This window comes from Ptychodera flava, chromosome 3 (genome assembly GCF_041260155.1).
Source record: "Ptychodera flava strain L36383 chromosome 3, AS_Pfla_20210202, whole genome shotgun sequence".
NCBI lineage: Eukaryota > Metazoa > Hemichordata > Enteropneusta > Ptychoderidae > Ptychodera > Ptychodera flava.
The window spans coordinates 42,672,985-42,693,057 of NC_091930.1; the positions used below are offsets into that span (position 1 = coordinate 42,672,985).

The 20,073-nt window shown below is 35.0% G+C and overlaps 1 protein-coding gene across 1 annotated transcript; it reads left to right on the plus strand.

Annotated features, from left to right (window-relative positions):
- Positions 1–425: 425 nt before the first annotated feature.
- LOC139130075 (myosin-M heavy chain-like) lies at positions 426–10,020 on the plus strand. The gene is made up of 7 exons (XM_070695796.1): positions 426–1,068; positions 1,940–2,040; positions 2,211–2,265; positions 2,855–3,442; positions 4,300–4,488; positions 5,623–5,793; positions 6,873–10,020. The coding sequence occupies exons 1-7, from the start codon at positions 972–974 to the stop codon at positions 7,172–7,174; spliced, it is 1,503 nt and encodes a 500-aa protein (XP_070551897.1). The 5' UTR covers positions 426–971; the 3' UTR covers positions 7,175–10,020.
- Positions 10,021–20,073: the final 10,053 nt, after the last annotated feature.

Genomic DNA, 20,073 nt, shown 5'->3' on the forward strand with positions numbered 1-20,073 from the left:
CTCTCGACCTCTTCATATTTTACTGAGGCTATCATCAGGTCAGACATAAATAGAATTGTGTTATGAATTACGGCTAGTTTTCAATCGGATTCGAACCCACAACATTAACTACCTCTTCAGCCAATAAACGCTTCGTAGAAAATACTTGACAAACCAATGGGGCATTTTGAGGCTGCTGCAGGTGCTGAAAAGACAAATCATATTTAGATGATCGATTTCTGAACTGTCCTCTATTTTCCTTAAGGTAGGGAAACACGACATGCTGTCCGTGGAAATTAAAGTTAATGAACCGATCATTAACAAAACATTCGTGAGTAAGTAATAGGGCTCTTACGTCCAGTTTACCACAGATTACAAATGCATGGGCCAATTAATAATATGCATTCCCGAAATCAACGGCGTCATAAAAGAAAACAAATACATGAATAAGGTTCAGACAATGTCTTTTTCAGCATCATTAGTGCATTATATACCAAATATTTCGTCAAACATCTGTTTTAATTTCTCCGAATAAGTTTAAGAGCCTAATTCAGTGTCCTCTGATTTACACGATAGAAATCATAGTAAAGATTAAACTCAACGAAGACGATTTCAACAAAGAAATAAAAAGACTGGAAGGGCAAACACAGCAGAGTATTGATGAAACACTGCAAGGACAAGGAACAAAGTCCGAAGATGAAAGGCAGACGTTAGAAGAACAAAAGACGAAAATACAAAATATCCTTGAACAAATCAAGATAGGCTACAGAGAAAGGGTATCAATCATATTAAAGCGAGAGGACAGTAAGCAGTTTTTCGAGTTTCTCTCGAAGCATTGTAACAATAATCATGCAGTATTAAAGGAAATCGGGGAAGGGTGTTTGGCTTTGTTCTTGAAATTCCGCTTTCTTCAGAATCTAAGTAAGTTCCGAGGAAGCTGCCTGACTGGAAAATTTACCAAACCATTGGAACAGTTCCTGGTAACTAAGGAGATGAGGTTAACTGCTAAGAAGGCAAATATAGACCTGCAACTTGTTCCAGTCTATGATGAAGACGATTTTCACAAGATTGCAGATTTCTTCATTGAAAGTAAGTTCCTAATTACAAATAAATGCAATATTTAGAAAATCCGGTGAAGAGCTATAGTTTTTGTTTTAATTTCCTCCATGAGAGTGAGACTTTTGAAGTGTTTATATTGTTTTACAATGAATAGCCTCTCATAAGTCTATTTAGTTACGACGATTCCAAGTTAATATAGTATTTAAAAACTGCATATTTCTACATTTACTTGAAAGGAGCAATACAACGTCGTAACAAAAAGTTTCACATCATTTACTTTTAAAAGTTACTCGGACAGTGTTACTTGATTTTTTTTTGGTTGTTTTAAAATCGATATCTAGAAATGTATTACGAATAGGATTTATAAAACATGTCATCCTTTGAATAAGTGTTCTTATTGTAAGATTCTAATTAACGCAATTGTACCTTAACCTATAACATTTAGAAATAATGCTACTACAAGTATACGTGACGTCGCTTATATCATCACTAGAACTGTACACCTTTATAATTGCTCATCATTGAAAATGCTTGAGTGAAGTGCCGTATTCAACATTCCAACTCCAATACTTTGTTGATTTTTATCATACTGAAATGTATTTTAGTAAACTTTGTAATTGTAATTTTGAGACTGTAGGCGCATTATTGATAGAACGATGTGCAGGAATAATGTGAGAAAATGCTACCATTAAGATGTTATAAGAATTTTAAAAAATATACATATTAATTTATATTTTTAAATCCCACAATAATGAAATCTTAAACTACTTGTTAGAGTCATTTTCCGTAAACTATTACATCAATGGTATCGTTAATACAGAGTGATAATCCCTGCATGCGCATGTGCTGGTCCTTAAATACCTTGATATCTTAAATAATATTCTATATTATTTCACACAAGGGGATGGTGGCTCTGACGTCACCGAAGAAAGTACTAGTTCGGATGACGATGATGTTGACACTGACCTGCTTGAAGCACCCATTGTGGTGCAGACCCTTCCAGTAAGTAATTATCTTACATAGTGTTTGAAACGTCCCGGAATGATGAATGGCATTACGAAAGTTAAATTGTATCAAGAATGAAAGTTGAAAATGACATATAATTTAATCACTCAATATTGACTCGATAATTTCTGATTTTGTTTTACCAGCTTTGTGTATCTCGCTATCAGGAGGCTACAACAAGCATGACATCGGATCAACTCCAAATACAAGCAGATTTAACGGGTAGGACAGGATCTCGTAGATATTCTAATGATTCTCATTGTGGATAGATGAACAATGAGAGCATCCGTGAGTATGCCTGCCGCATCAAACTCATCACTGACTATTGTGATGCAGCCCGCATCCTCACTCGTGGCAATATGACGAAACCAAAGCAGTAGTAATGTAGGATGACCTATTAATCATACGCTCATAAGTGAAAGTTTAAAGCTTTATTAATAATTCAAATTAATTGTGAATAATCACGATGTGGTTTCTCTGGCAGCATTTTGATTTCATCATCAGTGGATCTGTCAGCAGTACTACTTGTGGTTTGTTTCCCTTACTCTAAATTTTCAGATCAACCGTTTTCTGAGAGATAATAGAATTTCCCTATCAGATCTATTGCTGGAAAGTCAATTGTCAGGATGTGAGGCTCGTAGTATCTTTGATACGTTTGAGCATTTCAAAGAAAATAAGCGACAAGATAATCGTGAAGATCGTTTTGAAAATGATCATGTACTTAGTCCAGATTTCACTTCAACCATAGAGTTTCTCCATGACATATAATATCCTGTGACTAACTTTTATATTTATAACTCGATCTTTACAGAGCCAGAGGAACAGTTACAAACAAATCAACGACTATCGTCAATGGAAATATCAATATTACAGCGAGAGCGAGATGACGCTATCCGAGAAAGGTATTTGATTGAAGATCAGTATAGGCAGTTGCTTACTGAAAAGGAAAGTTACAGTGAACAGCTCATTAAAATGAATAATAAATTGAAGGAATACGAAAAACAAAATGAAAAATTAGAGTCAGAGCTTAATCGGGATAAACGATATACTGACACATCTCAGGAGCAACATTTAGAACCAGATGACAAGGATAACAATAGACCGAAGTCAGAAACTAAGCAAAGTGAAATTCAGCCCCAGACATTAAAGCAGGAAAAGAAGAATGTTATCGAAGAGCAACTGCAGATAGTTCAAGGAGGAAAAACACTCCAAGAGGGTATTCCATTAGGGCAAGATAATGAGATTTCTGTACAACGAAATCAAATAGGGCAGTTAAGGGTTTCGACAGCGACAACAGGTGGAACAAATAATACGGTATCTGGAGAAATGATGCAAGTGCGTGGGAGAAGGTTGTCAAACGCGGGGGACACTGGTGTCAATGAAAACGAAAGTCGGCCAAGTGAGTGCTAAAACCTTTACATTGCTTCCAAATTAAAAGTTTGATAACGAGTGATTGTTTTGATTGCATTACAAAAGTGGTGTACGATAACAGGATACTTACTGTGCATGTGTATGTGCTTTTAAGATTCCAGGCCTAACAAATCATTTCTCCTCAGTGTCTGTGCTTATAACTCAAATATTGCTGAGTGCTTGATTACTCGCTGTTTACATAACGAACATGTGACAATCAATTGACTTTCCCAAGTACAAACGCTGCGTTGTTACCGGTCGAAACTTTCGGAATCAAATACTGTACAATTTTTTTGTGTATTTCTCTTTAGATAAATTTCTGCGATGTTCCAATTCCTCAGCTAGTTTGACCATAATACAAACAGGAGAGATAAAATATAAAGATACATTTTAAAGTTCATTATGTTGATAATATTTGGCGTAAATTAAGACTGGGAAAATACGGCGTTTGTACAGAAGGTAAAACCGATTCTTTTCGAAATTATTCAAATTACTATATGATCCTTATGTAAACGATGATTACAAAAATTAAGCGAATACAAACTTATACCCAAAAATATCTTACAAATGTTGTTTGTCTAACGGAAATCAGTTAATTCCTTTCAGGCTTTTAATCATCGGAATATACTAGTTTTCAGTTAATGGTCTGTTCTACAGCATAATTACTCTCTGCGTGCGTGCAATAATTGTTATCAAACTTTGACTCGCTATTTGTATTTCTAAATATTTGATCTCATATTTAGTGTTAAATTCGTAAAAGTGGGAGACATGTCTTTTTCATATGCTATAGTTTTGATAACACTTTTTTATTATCGTTACAATAAAGCACTTTAATCATTCTCTCAGCCCAACAGCTTGTATCACCATTGCATCCATCCAATGAACAGTCAAGGAATCGGAAAGACGATTGGAAAGCCATAGAGCAATCAGTGGGTGAAGATCTTGACAACGGTTGTACATCAAATAGATATTCAACACCATCTCCAACTACATATTACACCATCAAGAGAAAAATGCTCACAGCCTCACAAAAAGGTGCACTTTTGCTGTTTATTTACATTCTGTAAACCTCTAGATTATATATATATAATATATATATATATATATATATATATATATATATATATATATATATATATATATATATATATATATATATATTACACACACACACACACACACACACACACACACACACACACACACACACACACACACACACACACAATCTGGTGACTTATAGAACTAGGTTGTTCAAAGTCCGTCTTGCTTCCAATCCCGAGTAGAAATAAAATAGCGACGTTTCGGTGCGACTAGCGTACCTTCATCAAGCTATACAACAACACGAATACAAACGAAACTGCTGGTACCACTGAATGGATACATACTCGTACACACTCGTACGCGAAGGGCGAGAACATTACAACGAAGGGACGAGAACTGTACATACACACAAAAGACGACAACATTACAACAGAGGGGTGAGAATTATATGCGGAAGACAGAAAAGTGCTTAATCTGAAATTGCTGTGGGTCCATTGTCATTGAGTCCCTTTGGATGAATTGTTACTACTGTGTAGATCCAGAGACTCTCTAATTCTTTTGTCATTTGAACATTAGTGCTTGGTATGTGACAAAGTACTGTGGCAATAAGAGCATTGTCGTTCAAAGTATGGCCAGGCATTCTACAGTGAGGAACAACGTAGGGAGATCTGTCTGATTTGTTTGTTTTAATATTTGAGCGATGTCCATTGAGGCGTTTATGAAATGGTTGTATGTGTATTGAATACCACAAGTTTTGCAAGTAAGAGCGTAGATTACGTTGTGAGATTTCCAATTCACTGCATGTTTTATCGTGAAAACTCTTCCTGTTGTTGTGGATTTGAAGTGTCTGGTGCTTTAAATTAATTGACAACAGGCACATCTTGCAGTATTGCATGGTTTGCAGCCCCATGAAATTGTTTCCGACGTTGAGTGTTTGATGTTATTCTGGCGCAGTAGGTTTCCAAGCGTAGCTGGTCTGCGTTGTATATATATATATATATATATATATATATATATATATATATATATATATATATATATATATATATATATATATATATATATATATATATATATATATATATATATATATATATATATATATATGTTGTTTATCTCTCGCAGGCAAACGCAGAGCAGCATTACCATACTTCAGAAGGGTACCAGGCAAGGATAAAAAGGGCAACGAATCTGCAAGACAAGCTTCAGTAACCAGAAAAGATGAGGCCGTAATCGGTGCATCACGTATATCATCATCCCGTCCTGTTTCTGACGATTATAGGGAAAGTCATACAGGTAATACTTATTTGTTTATTACTTGATATTTTTGATCATATTTGAGGGATTCTCTCGCACAGGTGGTCGCTTACAATCCCTTGCTCGGTATTTTTTTAAATATCCTTGACTAATCACTAATGACACATTCTCAAAGTGTATGTGGTCTACTTCCTTCCGCATCGTTTCTATTTGTCCAGAATGCAGTAAATTCACAGTGATCAGCCCCTGCACAATCACTTTTATCAAATAAAACGTTTACTGTGTTGTTTTTGAATTCAATGTTTGTACCTTTAATTTACTTCATTGTCCGTGAATCACAGGAACTCCAGATTTATTTGAATTATCAGTTCGGAAATTGACAAGTGCTTTTATAAGAACCGCATACTTTTCTGTGCAGCAGGGTACTGTCACAAGACAGTGATAATACAAAGCCTATTGAATGTGTTCTATATTAAACAAACAAACAAACAAACAAACAAACAAACAAACAGAGAAAGCAATACTCGCAAGGAGTGCTTGCAAGCAAATTAATCCGATAATGCATTCTTTAATGCAGGCAATGTTTTTCGGCACAGTTGAAATTTAACTATAATAACGCGTTGTTTATTTGTACAGTGAAGATATTAAATACTTAATGTGGGCCTTTTTGCGAAGTTTACGATTTCTTTTACCATTGCATATGCAAATGCAATATTATGCAGCTGATGTCATGAATATTGAATGAAACAGCCGTTTGCATCCAAGAATTTAGTTTTTAGTGGTTTTGGTGTTTTAGTAAAAAGTACCTTAAATATAGCATTTATTACGCCATTATGCAACCAGTTTCTTTCTGGCATTTCTGACTAGAACTATCACTAAGTGTTTCGACTTGTTAGAATCATCCAAAATTTAAGGTCGATCTAACTCAAATTAACGACATCGATGCAATGACGCTGGCTGATTATTTCATGCGTTTGCTCAATTGCATCATGACCAATACTGACATTTCAACTGTAAGGTCATCACAGTGATATCAGTACTATTTTTAGATATATCGAGTGTGGTTAAAGTTAGTCACTGTGCACTTTGTTAATTAAATGTAACCTGTGTATCTCCAGCCACGAGTTCAACATGGTCAGTTAGGATATTGGGTACTTGGAGTTCGACAAGAACGCCTGGAAACTTCAACTGTCCTCGTGGTCTAAGGTGGCATCGAACTCGACTTGTAGTGTGTGACAGACAAAACCATCGTGTTCAGATCCTGGACGAAGACAATCAGTATGAAGCTGAGATTCGGTTTGATTCGCAGTTTCCAAACCACTTCCAGCCATGGGACGTAGCTATATCTGATGACGACAAGTACTATATCACTGACATTGGCAACAATCAAATAATCGTATGTTACCAAATTGTGAGATAATTCAAGTAATCAATCTAACAGTAAAAGTCTACGGCATTACAATCATGGCTGGATTTGTTTGGGTGACTGACTGCCAAGAATACTCTATTCTGAAATACACTCTAGGTGGCACGTTTGTTGCAAAAGCAAGGCTGAAAGGTCATGATAGGGTAGGTACCATTGCTAAGTACCCGTATTCTATAGTAAGCACAAGTAGCAATCGTCTCCTAGTGTCAGACGAACACAGCAACATAATTCAAGTATTGGATTCAGATATGAATTTTCTGGATTCATATTGCACCGAAGGTAGCCACGATGGCGAGGTACGGTTGCCCCGTGGCATAGATCTAGATTCAAATGGCAACATTTATATCTGTGACTGGAGGAATCACAGAATTGTGAAATTGAGAGAAAATGGCGAGTTTACCTGTAACCTGTTTGAAGGAGAAATCAAGTCGCCTAATCACATCGCTGTAAATGAAAGCGGTGACAGGATTGCGATCACAGTGGACCGCAGTTTCTTTGTGTCTGACAATCAGATCTTTTTGTTTTCCAAGTAAACTCTGCAAATTCCACCGAAGTGTGTGCAAACGGGTCACCGCTACCTCACCTTTAAACTGCCTTTGAGAGCAGGGATAACTGTCCCTTAAATTTGTACTTGATATTGCTATACTTTTTGTCAAGTTTGTATTCATTAGCGCTTAAGGCTACGTTATCTCGCTTCCCGTACATTGAGGGCGCAAATTGAAACTGGTGAGGTTGTATAAAAGACTCGACACCACAAAGCTTCTCACACCAGTTCAACTATTTTGCGGTTTGCTTATTCAAAACACAACTGATCTAAAATAACCATTTAAAATTACATGTACTGCATTTAACGGCAGGTGTACTCTAGACAAATTATTTTCAGTATCAAGTGAAATTTTGAGAAAGTGAAGACCCGGGAAAAGCTACCTTTGCGAAAGCAATCGCAGATGGGGGGAGTGTATAGTTATGAGTACAGCAATATCAAATTCAGTGAATTCTCGAAAATTAAATAGTTTTGTAGTTCACCTCACTTATGTACATTATTATGAGTATCAACCGATCTGTGCATTTTTTTCTGTAAAGAATTACATGTCTTTGACAATGTTACTTAGTTTTTTAAAATGGTATTAAGGAGTTCGAAAGTATGCAATATTCAAAACTATTTTACGTGGTTCTTCTGTATTTTTTTCTCACGTAGAACGTTGAAAATTGGCATTCATGGTCAGCAACAATTAATTGTCAATTTATTCAATAGAAAAAGTTTTAGTGAAAAGGGATTTTATCTCCCTGCCATTTAACAATGACGTAAAGTAGTTAAGTCTAAAATTGTACAAAGTTTTGAGAGTAAATGCCTATTATATTGAGATTATGGTATTGTATTGTTAGGTAAGTGGTCAGCAAAAAATTATATTCAGTGGTCTACATCCTGGCAATTGAAAATGTAAGGATGTATGTAGTACAGAGAGATTCTTATTTGTATAACTAATATTTCTAATGATATCCCTTGTTAAATACTTCACACTAAGAGTTTATCAAAACATACAACAAATCATGAGGTTTATGAAGCCTAACTAGCGCTTTAACCTTCTTATGTACCAAATAACCTAAAAATGCACACCTGACCATGAAACTAAGTAGTCTAAATAAATTAGTGTACTTACTTTCGAATCATACACTGCTTTTTATCGATACAGATTTGTCAATTTATTAACTACAGTTATTTTCAATTTATTGGTCTCTTGTCATATGGGACATGTAAGGTACACAGAGAAAGACTTGACTTACATTTAAGATGGTTAGATTTGCTGACTTAAAGTTTTGCATATTTTAGTTTTACGTAGTTTGTATTATGAAAACAGACATACTTTTCATTCTCGAGAAACAGTAGCATTCCAATCTCTAACGGTGACGTTTTGCACTGCTTACAGCCAATACTGAAATGTTTGTATAAATATTATTCTATCTTAATCGTAGGATGCGAGTCACGTTATATGTATCAAGACTGTGTTTTCTTAAAGACATGTATAATACATATTTTTACAATTGCTGCACAGAAAAATAAGTTACATGTGTTTTTCATCTACAATTCAAGGCCTTCAAGACGTTAACATTTTTGCCATGTAATTGTTATGTATCTTTTTTTATGAATTCCTTACTTGAATAGAAATGGTGTTAACATGTCATGTATAATAACATCGTATAAAGTTGAGAATACCAATGGGTTGATTATTATGTTCATAGACACTTATTATTAAAGGGAAATTAGCTGTAACTTGTGGCAAGTTTTTCAGTACTCTGCTTCTATATATCAACTACAGTGTCTGACCCTAATCTGTTTGTCATGCTGAAATATCAAGTATTCTTTTTGTCAACACAACTTTATGTGTATAGTAATCATTGTTTATTGTTTACAGATGAATATTAGTCCGGACTTGAATACAATTGTCAATAATAACAATGGAAATTATAATCATATAGGTTGTGTTGATATGCTAAATACTTGGCATTAAATTGCAGTTTAAGGATTCAGTGCAGAAAGTGTAGGGAAACCACAATAAAAAAGTTCTTAAAAATAGTCAATAGATACAGCCTATGGAACTTTAATGGACATTGATAATCATCAGTTCGACTTGTAAGCAAGAATCACTAAAGACACCTCTATAGAACGAACAGTGAGTGGCCTTATCACAACACCTTTGTAACAATTGCTGTTTTTGTATTTGTCAAATCATTTTCATTTGAGTAATCTGACGTAAATGTTGTATTTTGACTATTCCTCTAGACTAGCCCTCTCAGGTCGATTGTCGTGTTTATACATTTCAATAAAAATCATGAATGGATCAGTTTGTCAATCCTCTCTTTTGTATGAATTACCTTGCTTACTTACCTAGCTATGCAACCTGCTGTGTTTGTTTGCCGCCGCGTTCTGGCTTATTAGTGGCTCTCGGTAACATAAACTGAAAGATCCGTCGCTCGAGGGCACTCTTTACGCTCCACCTCTTAAGAGGAGGGAAGCTTAGAAGGCATCCACGAGCGAAGGATCTTTCAGTCTATCGGTAACCATACTATCAACATACAGGTGATACGACTTGAATAACAAGACGACAGTCTTTACGGATGCTTGTTTCTGCAAATTTGTTGATAGGAAATATTTTTTCTTGCCCGTTAGTTTTAAAGATTTTTAATTTTGATTTTTATAACATTGCCTTTATTAAGCTACTCTATAGAGTCACCCGGAAAACATTCTAGCCAAAACCTCTGAACATATTGCTTCAAAAACAAAACTTATGTATATCCCTTTTTTGGATCAAATTTAAGCTATTCTTCTTGACTACTTGCAAAGTACGCCAGCGTGTAGGTTTTGGATTCAGTTATACACAAACCCCTTCTTGAACATAACCTGGCAAGATTCAGTTCTGTCAAGTTCCGTTATACAGGCGATCAAGGAGCTGCTATACTCTTTTATAAAACATGGCGTACCTCCATTGCCAATACCGCATATCATTTAAACGTTGACCCTGACTATTTGAACTCAAATTTTAATCACATAAAGTATTATTTTTCATAGTCATCGTAATTGAAACTGCTTAAAACATAGCTATGGGCAGTTCACATAGAACAACCGAGCTTACATAAACTTATTATACGTCCAAGAAGTAATTTGTCAAAGCAACAGTGAATTAATCAGATCGAAGGTTAGAATTTTGAAGGATTACAGAGGCAGACGCTTTGTTAAACTTTACAAGTCGAGCAAAGTGCACCCTCAGCGGTTAAAACACGTTCGTCATTTGTCTTTATAACAATAAAGTGATCACGATTATTGTTGACATTATCATGGAAACTCGCGGCTAAGTATGATAATGCCTTCACTAATAACGAATTTTTTTTTCTAAATTGTGTATGACATGTAGAAAATCATGTGTCACCAAACACGCCTTTTTGAGTTATTAGTAGGCTTTGAACAGCTCTTCCTATGTCATTAAAGCAATCTGAATCTCACGGCTTTCCTTGTCAGAAAGTAAAAACGCGTCGGAGTAATAAATCAATGCTATCTTTTGTGTAGGATGAATGTGATGAAACAATGGCAATATATACGTATATAGACCAGACAAGGCACAAGGACAGATATATTATAATAACGAACACAAAGTCACAAGATAATTGTCGTCACGAATTGATTTTTTTTCAAATTTATTATTATGATTAAGTGATCTTTACGAAGTACTTGCTGATAATACAACAATAAACTTTAATAAGTGAGTGCATCACCCGGAGTTATTAAGCATACTTCGATAATAATACATATAAAACAGACAGTTGTCGAAATCTGCACTTTAAGCAGTAACCTCCATTCCACAGTCTCGTGAAATATGCTGTTAAAGAGCAACGTCCTATTTGAATGGTTAAAAATGCGAAACAGATCACGCATTCCAGATATTCTAATGTCTATTGAATCTGAGTTTGGTGAAGAAATTACCCTTACTGAGAAACGAATTCGTTAAAATTCCAAAATAACGTATCAACCGTGAACGTAGAACTCTTAAAAGGAAGAAAAAGCTGATAACAATCGATACTGACATAAAATAGACGGTTTCTTTGCGTATTGACGGCTGACTTAATACAACCATTTTCAGAATAAGACAGAGAAGCTACTGCAGTGAACTGCAATAAAACTACTTACACCAATTAGTTTCAGCTGTAGCCGTGGCCACTTTGGTGTTGAACAAGGCTACTTGATACAGACAAAAAGTCTGTTTGTACAAAGGCAAAACTAGCTCTGTCCTAGGCTGGGCTTGTAAATGAGAGTTTACGATTGGCACCCTGTGTTCAAGATTAAGATACAATGTAACATTACCATGCACTGGTCCATGTACAAATCTTGTTTATTTCAACTTCCCCAGACAAACTGTCTGCATGGGACATACAATGTTGTCGACTTTACCAGCTGGCTACAGCTGAAACTAATCAGTGTGAGCAGTTTTATTGCAGTCTCGTGTTTGAACTGTCAATACAGAATTCGAGAAGAAATGCTTGTTTTATAGAACACGGGTCTGATGAAAATATTACCGACATCGCTGTCTAATACTGAAAATGGTTGTAAATGTGAAAGTGGACACGTTCTGTTCTTTCAAATTTACCAAAAATAAGTATTAGTCAGGTACGTTACAATATGACATCGTCATCAAGAAGATATAGCTCCGAAATATCTGATATAATGAAATCATGCTATTTGTTGTGCTTTCAGTACTTTGACAATACCTTAGCGCATTCTGAAGTCATGAGCAATGCTGTTAATAGAAAATTGCGTTTGTCTAGATACAAAACAAGCCACAAAAATATATTGGTGAAAAAACCTTGCGTATAAAATACAACAGGAAAATAGAATGCTAAGTTCGATAACATCTCTAAGAGCTCATCACATCAATAATAGTAGTAACTCGAAGGAGGAAAACACAGAAGAAGACTGTCTTCAGAGTATAGCCCACAAAATACATGAAGGTAAAAATTACTATATTTTGAAATAAAATACTGTTCTTGAAATATGGAGCAGTTACATTTGATTTTGATTTTAATTATAAATCTGCATGCATAATATCTCTTCACCAATGAACATAAACAGCCAGCTATGGCTGTGCAACACGGTTTTTGCGTAAAATTCAAACTTGAAGTTGAAATGAAACCCCAAAGTCTACAATCCAATAAAATGTCTTACTGTACGCTATAGTCACAGTATGTAATGAATCGCGATAAAATGTCAAACTCTAAGAAACACGGTTCATTACAAATACTAACATTTTACGTGTACTCTTGCCCTGCAACCGATATTTCTCCAACCTTACCAGCCTGTAGGCAGAAATTGGAATAGCGCCACCTATCAATTTACGTGCGTAAAATTTTACAGTGATGTGAGCTGGTTGGTTGTACATCTCAAAAAAAACCGCAAGTCTTCAAGAATTCAATTATTTACAAACGTCATGAAAAAGAAGATTTTCCGAATCTGTGTTAGTAAATCAAGACTTTCACAAAATTTGCTTAGATTTGAACCGTGACATTTTGTCTTGGACTATTTTTTCTTTTCGGTAGAAGCAATCTAATGAGTAAAGCGTTCGCCTGCAGTCAAAACATAACACAGCTGAAAGGTTGCCAGCTGAGGTCGTCTGTGGATTTTCTCCTGGAATTTTTAATTTTACAATGTTACAAGGAATCGGAAGGAGTATTTTTTGACTAGGATGAATAGCACAAGGTACACATTGTTCAGGATAGATCGATGAGTTTCTTTCTTGAAATAGAAACAAATATGAGAAGATTTCACAGTGATGCTTTGATGAATGTTTACACTGAACACAACTGCATTGCAATGCTGTGAAATAATACAAAAATTTCAACCGGTTACTTTGATTTCCTCTTTATAAACTTAGCTACACCAAGACGTAAAATTCTAACCCTAACATGGCCAGGAAAATATGAACACCCCCCCGAAAAAAAAAGAAATTATTTGTATTCTCTGTGTCAAAACAATTGCATCAAAACGACTCAGGTTACAATTTGATCACATTTTACAAAAAAGTTGACTCTGAAAACAAATACAAAATTTCGAGCAATGGTTTTAATTCTATCATATTGAATTTCCTTACATCAAGACGAGAGAAATTCTAGCGCCAACATAGGCAGGGAATTTCAAATATGTCACAGAAAATGGAAATTATTGGATCTTTTCAGGTAAAAAAACAGCTCCAAAAGAAACTACAATACCATTTCTTAATAGTTTCAAAAATCTTTACTCTGAAAATAATGCAAAATTTTAAGCAGTGACTTTAATTTTCACAGCATTGGGTTCCGTACAGCGGGATGAGAAATTCTAACCACAACTGTCACCCGTGACCTGAAGAAATAATAACAGCTTCTGAGAAAACTGAAATTATCGGCGTTGTTAAGATCAAATAATGACATTAAAACAAATGGATTACAATTTCTTCACATTTTACAGAAAATATTACTCAATAATTTAAAATTTCATCTAAGAGCTTCAGTTCAACTTTGAGTCATTTCAGTTCTAACTCAAACATGTCTGGCAAAAAGTGAAATTTCAAGAGAAAGATGAGGGAAATTGTGTAAGTTTTGTTGCTGATCTGTAGATTGTACAGTTGCATTTGCTGCAATATTTGTATTCACTGCCTTCTCAGATTTCTTACTTGTAAATGACCTTGACAGTGACATCAGTGTGATCTGAATAAACTATTCTACCTTCTGTAAATACGGTAATGCAGCAAGGGTCTACATCTTCAGTTAAAAGTTCGTGATATCCACTCAATCTATCAAATTTCACTATATTCCTATCATAAATATTGTCTAAATTGTCAACTCTAAGTCCAAATTGTTGCATGAAGTGATCATTTCCAAGTTTATTCAATATTTTAAGATTATTGTCCAAAACGAAGATACAATTTCCCCCCCTGACATGACACTATCAGTTGATATTTACTTTTTATGGTTAGAGACCAGGTCTGAGTACTTTGTTGATTTAAGATAATGTTCCCATCTCCATTACATTTGAGTACACAGTCTGCAAGGTTGTCTGCTATGAGAACATTTTTGTTTTTATCAACAAATACACAAGTGGGGTGTTTCAGTTTACCCATTGCTATTACGGCAAATACAATGCATTTGTTGGCGTCATTTACTGTGTAATAGTCACCATTGTCTGCCATTTTTATGTCTTTTGGTCTGAAACTTTGAGGTAAGCCATGAACTGTGACAGATGTTAGAATCTGTGCAGTGTATACCCTTACTCTCTTCACACTGCCAGGCTGGTCAACAAGTCCATAGTCACAGACAACTACATGTCCATTCAGGTTTATTGTCAATGCCAATGGGTTAAAGACGTCTCCTGATGATTCATTGCCACAAGCTCTTTAAATAAAGGCCATTATCATGTTGGTCAGTGGTTTACCTGTAGGTGTAACAATTTGGCAAGTATTCTGTTCTTTATATCTAAAAATTAGTGAGAACACGACAATGAAATAACTGTTTTCAAGATGAAAGTAAATGTGATTCGCCCTTATGGTTACAGTGGTATCTTAAGTTTATGTTATGATAAAGCGTCCGCTGATGAGTTCAAAGAACATAACCTTGACCTTTGAATTTCCAGTGAAATTCACAGTGTTTTTAGAATTTTCTCTGCAGTGGGGGTTGTCTGCTCATACTGATCGGTCGTTCAGCTTTCCTCGCATCTTGTCATGTGCATATGTGCCATCTCATCAATTTGAATATCTTCATGGCTGCGTATACCCTTTGTATACAGACTACCTCCCTTGACAATCAGAACAATTACACTTTCGACATAAGTCGCATTCAGATGTTAATTCAGATATCGATGTTCGTTTTTACTACGTTTAGTATCAGAAACTCTTAACAAATGTATGCAGTTATATTTTTGGCGTAAAAATGTGCGTAAGAAGCGTGCGCCTCAACCTACAATCCGTTTATCAGCAGTTTGCCCTGTGTTACGATCTCAGTGCACACTTCTACCGATTTTCTTTGTGGAAAAACAAACATCAGAACTTGGTCAATCATAGGTTCTATTCAAGAAATACTCTAGAAATTATGTCACGATATCTTGTTTCGTGTTTCGTGTACATACCTGTTACAAGGGGATTTACGCGTTTCTTCTTTGGTTTGTAGACCCTATTGTGGGTATAACAGTTCCCTGATTATCAGCAGTAATTCACATCGGTTTCAAGTGTGACTTCGGTCAGATAAATGTATTAAACAATTACTGAATTGCAAGTCACATCGAGTAAACGAGTGACCCTGCCCTCACTGACCAGTATGACATGTAGTAGAGTCATAAGTTTGCCGTTAATGTTGCTGAAAGGTAGCTCGATCGAACTGAGACTGCCGCCAGTGGGTTCTACTAATATGTAGGACGGTATCTAATGCCGAGTAATAACTGGATCAACACAGCAACAATCTTATACAAAACTAAAGTACAAACAGTATGAGCACCTTGGATAGCGTTTTTTATTAAACTACATTGTAATATCTGAAAGGCTCATTTTCTAGTACTCCTTAGCCATCGTCGATCACGTTACTACATAAAATCTTGTCTTCAACGTTGGTAAATTTCACAACAACATGTCGAGACAGGTTTTGCAATGTCGTGATTTCCATTCGTGCCTTCGGCTTCTAGGCTGCCTGGTGACCGAATTGTAACGTATTAATAGGATAGGAACTAAATGAAGTTGCAGTGGGTAAGAGAAGCATATTTGTTGATGGTGTGGCAGCTATATGTCTGCAGCGGGTTCAACCTGTGATAACGCACGTCACACCATGACCCTGCGTTGACCCATTTCAGAACAATAGCCGATGCCTTCACAGTGACGCTGCGAATTCATAACCAGACGGTTAAGCAGCTTTTAAGTATGCAAACTGAGTGTTGGCAAATATGGAAAATATGGAAAATATGGAAAATATGCGCGACGTAAGCCATTTTACAATAGCGCTTAAATTAGCCTCTCACTGAGCCTGTAGGAGACGAAGACACAAAGACAAATACAAACACATATTATTAAATAGTTGTTGTAATGAAACATAATATCAAAAACATTTTTTAGTATAAAATCTTTAATTTTACACATCTTTTATTTTCGCGAATGTAAATATAGGAATATAAGTAAGGAATGACCCTTTACATTGAAGTTAACCAATACAAATCGAGGTCATTGAAGAACATAACTCCAGTCTATTGGTATACATACATAGAAGCGAATTCCCTGAATACAATATTCATTAATACATAGTACACATTAATATGGAACAAAGACAAGTGAAATGAAAGTTGATGTTCATCTTCCTTTTTGAATAGGAATTGCTATAACAATTTTTTATACCACAAGACTTCACCATTTGTATATAATATATGATAAAATATAAGATGGTACTTATGAAAAGCCTTTGTAAAACTGTCACGGGTAGTCAAAATTGAAACACTAACCGACGAGATAATCCCCACACAATGCTATTTTGGCCTTTTCGTTTAACAATTAAGGCCCTATGCAATCATGACAACTTTTCAACATACAGATTTATACGCGCTGGTTATGGCCGATTTGGCGCAAATATAGGGCATGGCTTTTACATCAGGTTGACAACCCCTACACGTGAGCAGTGATTTCAGATTACTCTTTGTAAGACAGTTACGACACGGTCCCTCTATCATGACTAGCGCGCGTGTAGAAGCCAGAGTAGTAGCTGAGGTCCTTCTTTTATTGCGCCTGCAGTCTTTGGTCCTGGCAAATTTGCAACACTTAAGTCTGTATCCCGACAAGATACTGTAACAGTCATCTATAAGTGAAACTATTTTCTTAACTGCACCCTTTGTCCAGAAGTTGGGCTGTTTTGTGTCTATGTTTACAACTATTGTCTTACAAATTCTGACCTAGTGTTATTTGATTATGGATTGGTATGATTGCGATTATTTTACAGTCACCCTGGGCCTCAACTTTTGCGCCCACTTAAAAAGTCTAATGTGTCAGGTTTCCTTTGTTTCGCTAAACTACTAATGAGACTTTTGATTACAATGTTGCTTTCCAAGTCACCTACCCAACCGTTTCAATGGGTGGTCAAGATGGCCAGAACAGCCAATTTTGACCAACCAAGTTGAGGAACCTGAGGAAAGGTGCTAATTGCGCGAGATAGATATATTGACGAGATAAACATTGAGAACAGTATGATTAAGAGAGATGAGACTGGTCAACCTGTTCTGTTTCTGTATGAGGAAAAGTTGAAATGATGTATCACATCCATTATCACATGGACTCCCACATGCCACATTGTCATTTCAACAAATACACTGACGACCACATCTCGTTCCTAAATTATTATATGGCAATGGATCGCAATTTAAACAGTATCTATTTCAAATAGGTATTTGGTTTTAATATCATACTCCATGAACATTAATATTTAACATATTGAAATAATTGGAAACTAAAAAAAGTACTACAGACAAACATATAAGTACAAACATTTAGTACTGTAACAGCTAGTTTCATATTGTAATAGGAAATTATCAAATGTAAATCCGTATATTAAGTAAAGACCGAATACAATCAGGTTTAACTCTTTCATACTTTAACACCTAAAATTTACTTTGCTGTATTTATCATCTGCTTAGTTATGGAAGACTTAATGTACGGCTGATATCACATGTGTATAACAACAAAAATATAATTTGTAATTTTCACGTAGGTAAATTCTGCTCGTTGTTTTTTTTTGCGTTATTAAACCATTAGCTACTAGCGTAGTAAATGTATTATTTAGGTGTGTCATTAATAAATTTTGTTCATAATGTTTAGAATTGATAATATTATCAGCAAAAAAGGAAAGACCAGGAAACTTATCTGGGTGTAAGCCATTTGACAAAAATAAAAAATATGCTCCTTAATTGTGCACTGGTGTACTGTTAGGTCCTTAAAATCAGTCTGTCACTCAGCCTTCCAAAGACAACAATGCCAAATACAAAGGCAATAGTGCCAAATTCAAACACATAGTATAATTTAACTCGGTTGTTGCAATAAGTGGAAATATAATGAAACATCGTTCGTCAAATCTTCAAGTCACTGTGTATATTGACGAATAGGGTCAGGAGTGCAAGTACAGCACTATTGAAAAGTGATTACCCTAAGAATTAGATGTTACCAATGTGTAAAATACAGATAAAGAGGTCATTGAAGAACTTAACTCAAGTCTATTGGTATATATGCATACAAGTAAATTCCCAGAATACAATATTAATTAATACATAGTAGTAATTTGTTTGAAACAAAGAGAAGTAAAATTAACGTTGACTTCACCTCTGTTTTCGAATATTAATTGCTATAATATTTGTAACACCTCAAAACTTCACCATATTATATGATAAAATATGAGATGGCGTTCATGAAAGCCATTTCAGAGCTTCCATAGGTAGTCAAAATCGACACACTAGACGAACAGAAATAAAATCAAACCATCTTCTTTTGGCCTTTGCGATTTACAATTAAGGCCCTGTGTAGTGCATCATGTCAATTATCACATGGACTCCGCATGTCATACTGGCAATTCAACAAATACACTGACAACCAATTCTCATTCCTAAAATTAGTAAATGGCAATGGATTGCAAGATACACAATTGCATATCTTTTTCAAACAGGTATTTGGTTATAATATCATAATGCATTAACATTAATAGCTACACTATTGAAATCCTTAGGAACAAAAATAAACAAAAAATACAAAAAAAAAAAAAAAAAAAATACAAAAAACAGTCCAGCTGTTTTCTGTTTTCAAATTGTAATAGGAAATAATCAAATGTAAATTATCAGAAGTAAATACAAACAGAAACAGGTTTTATTCTTACAAATTTTAAGAAGTAAAACACCTAAATTTTAGTTTGTTGGATTTGTCATCTGCATTGCTATGAAATGCTGAATGTATGGCTGTTATCAAGGGTGAATAACATCTGCACCCGTTGTAAATGTTTTATGATAAAATATAAGATGGTATTTATAAAAATGTATTTGGTTATAATTTCATAATCAAAAAACATTAATAGTTAAAATATTGAAATCCTTAGAATCTAAAAAAGTACAAAGAAATAGTACTGAAAAAGCTGTTTTCATATTATTATAGGAAATTATCATGTGTAAATCCGTATAAGTAAAGACTGAATACAAACAGGTTTTACTCTCTCATACTTTAAGAAGTAAAATATCTAAAATTTACTTTGCTGTATTTATCATCTTCTTTGTTATGGAAGACTAAATGTACGGCCGTTATCAACGGTGCATAACAACGAAAATATGATCTGCAATTTGCACGCATATATTTTATTCATAATGTTTAGAGTTG

What these genes read in the sequence shown, in the direction of transcription:
- LOC139130075 (XM_070695796.1), top strand. Translation starts at nt 972, where the DNA reads ATGAGGTTAACTGCTAAGAAGGCAAATATAGACCTGCAACTTGTTCCA. An exon ending in TGCAGATTTCTTCATTGAAA is followed by an intron (nt 1,069 to 1,939) that starts GTAAGTTCCTAA and finishes ATTTCACACAAG; the next exon opens with GGGATGGTGGCTCTGACGTC. An exon ending in AATACAAGCAGATTTAACGG is followed by an intron (nt 2,266 to 2,854) that starts GTAGGACAGGAT and finishes CGATCTTTACAG; the next exon opens with AGCCAGAGGAACAGTTACAA.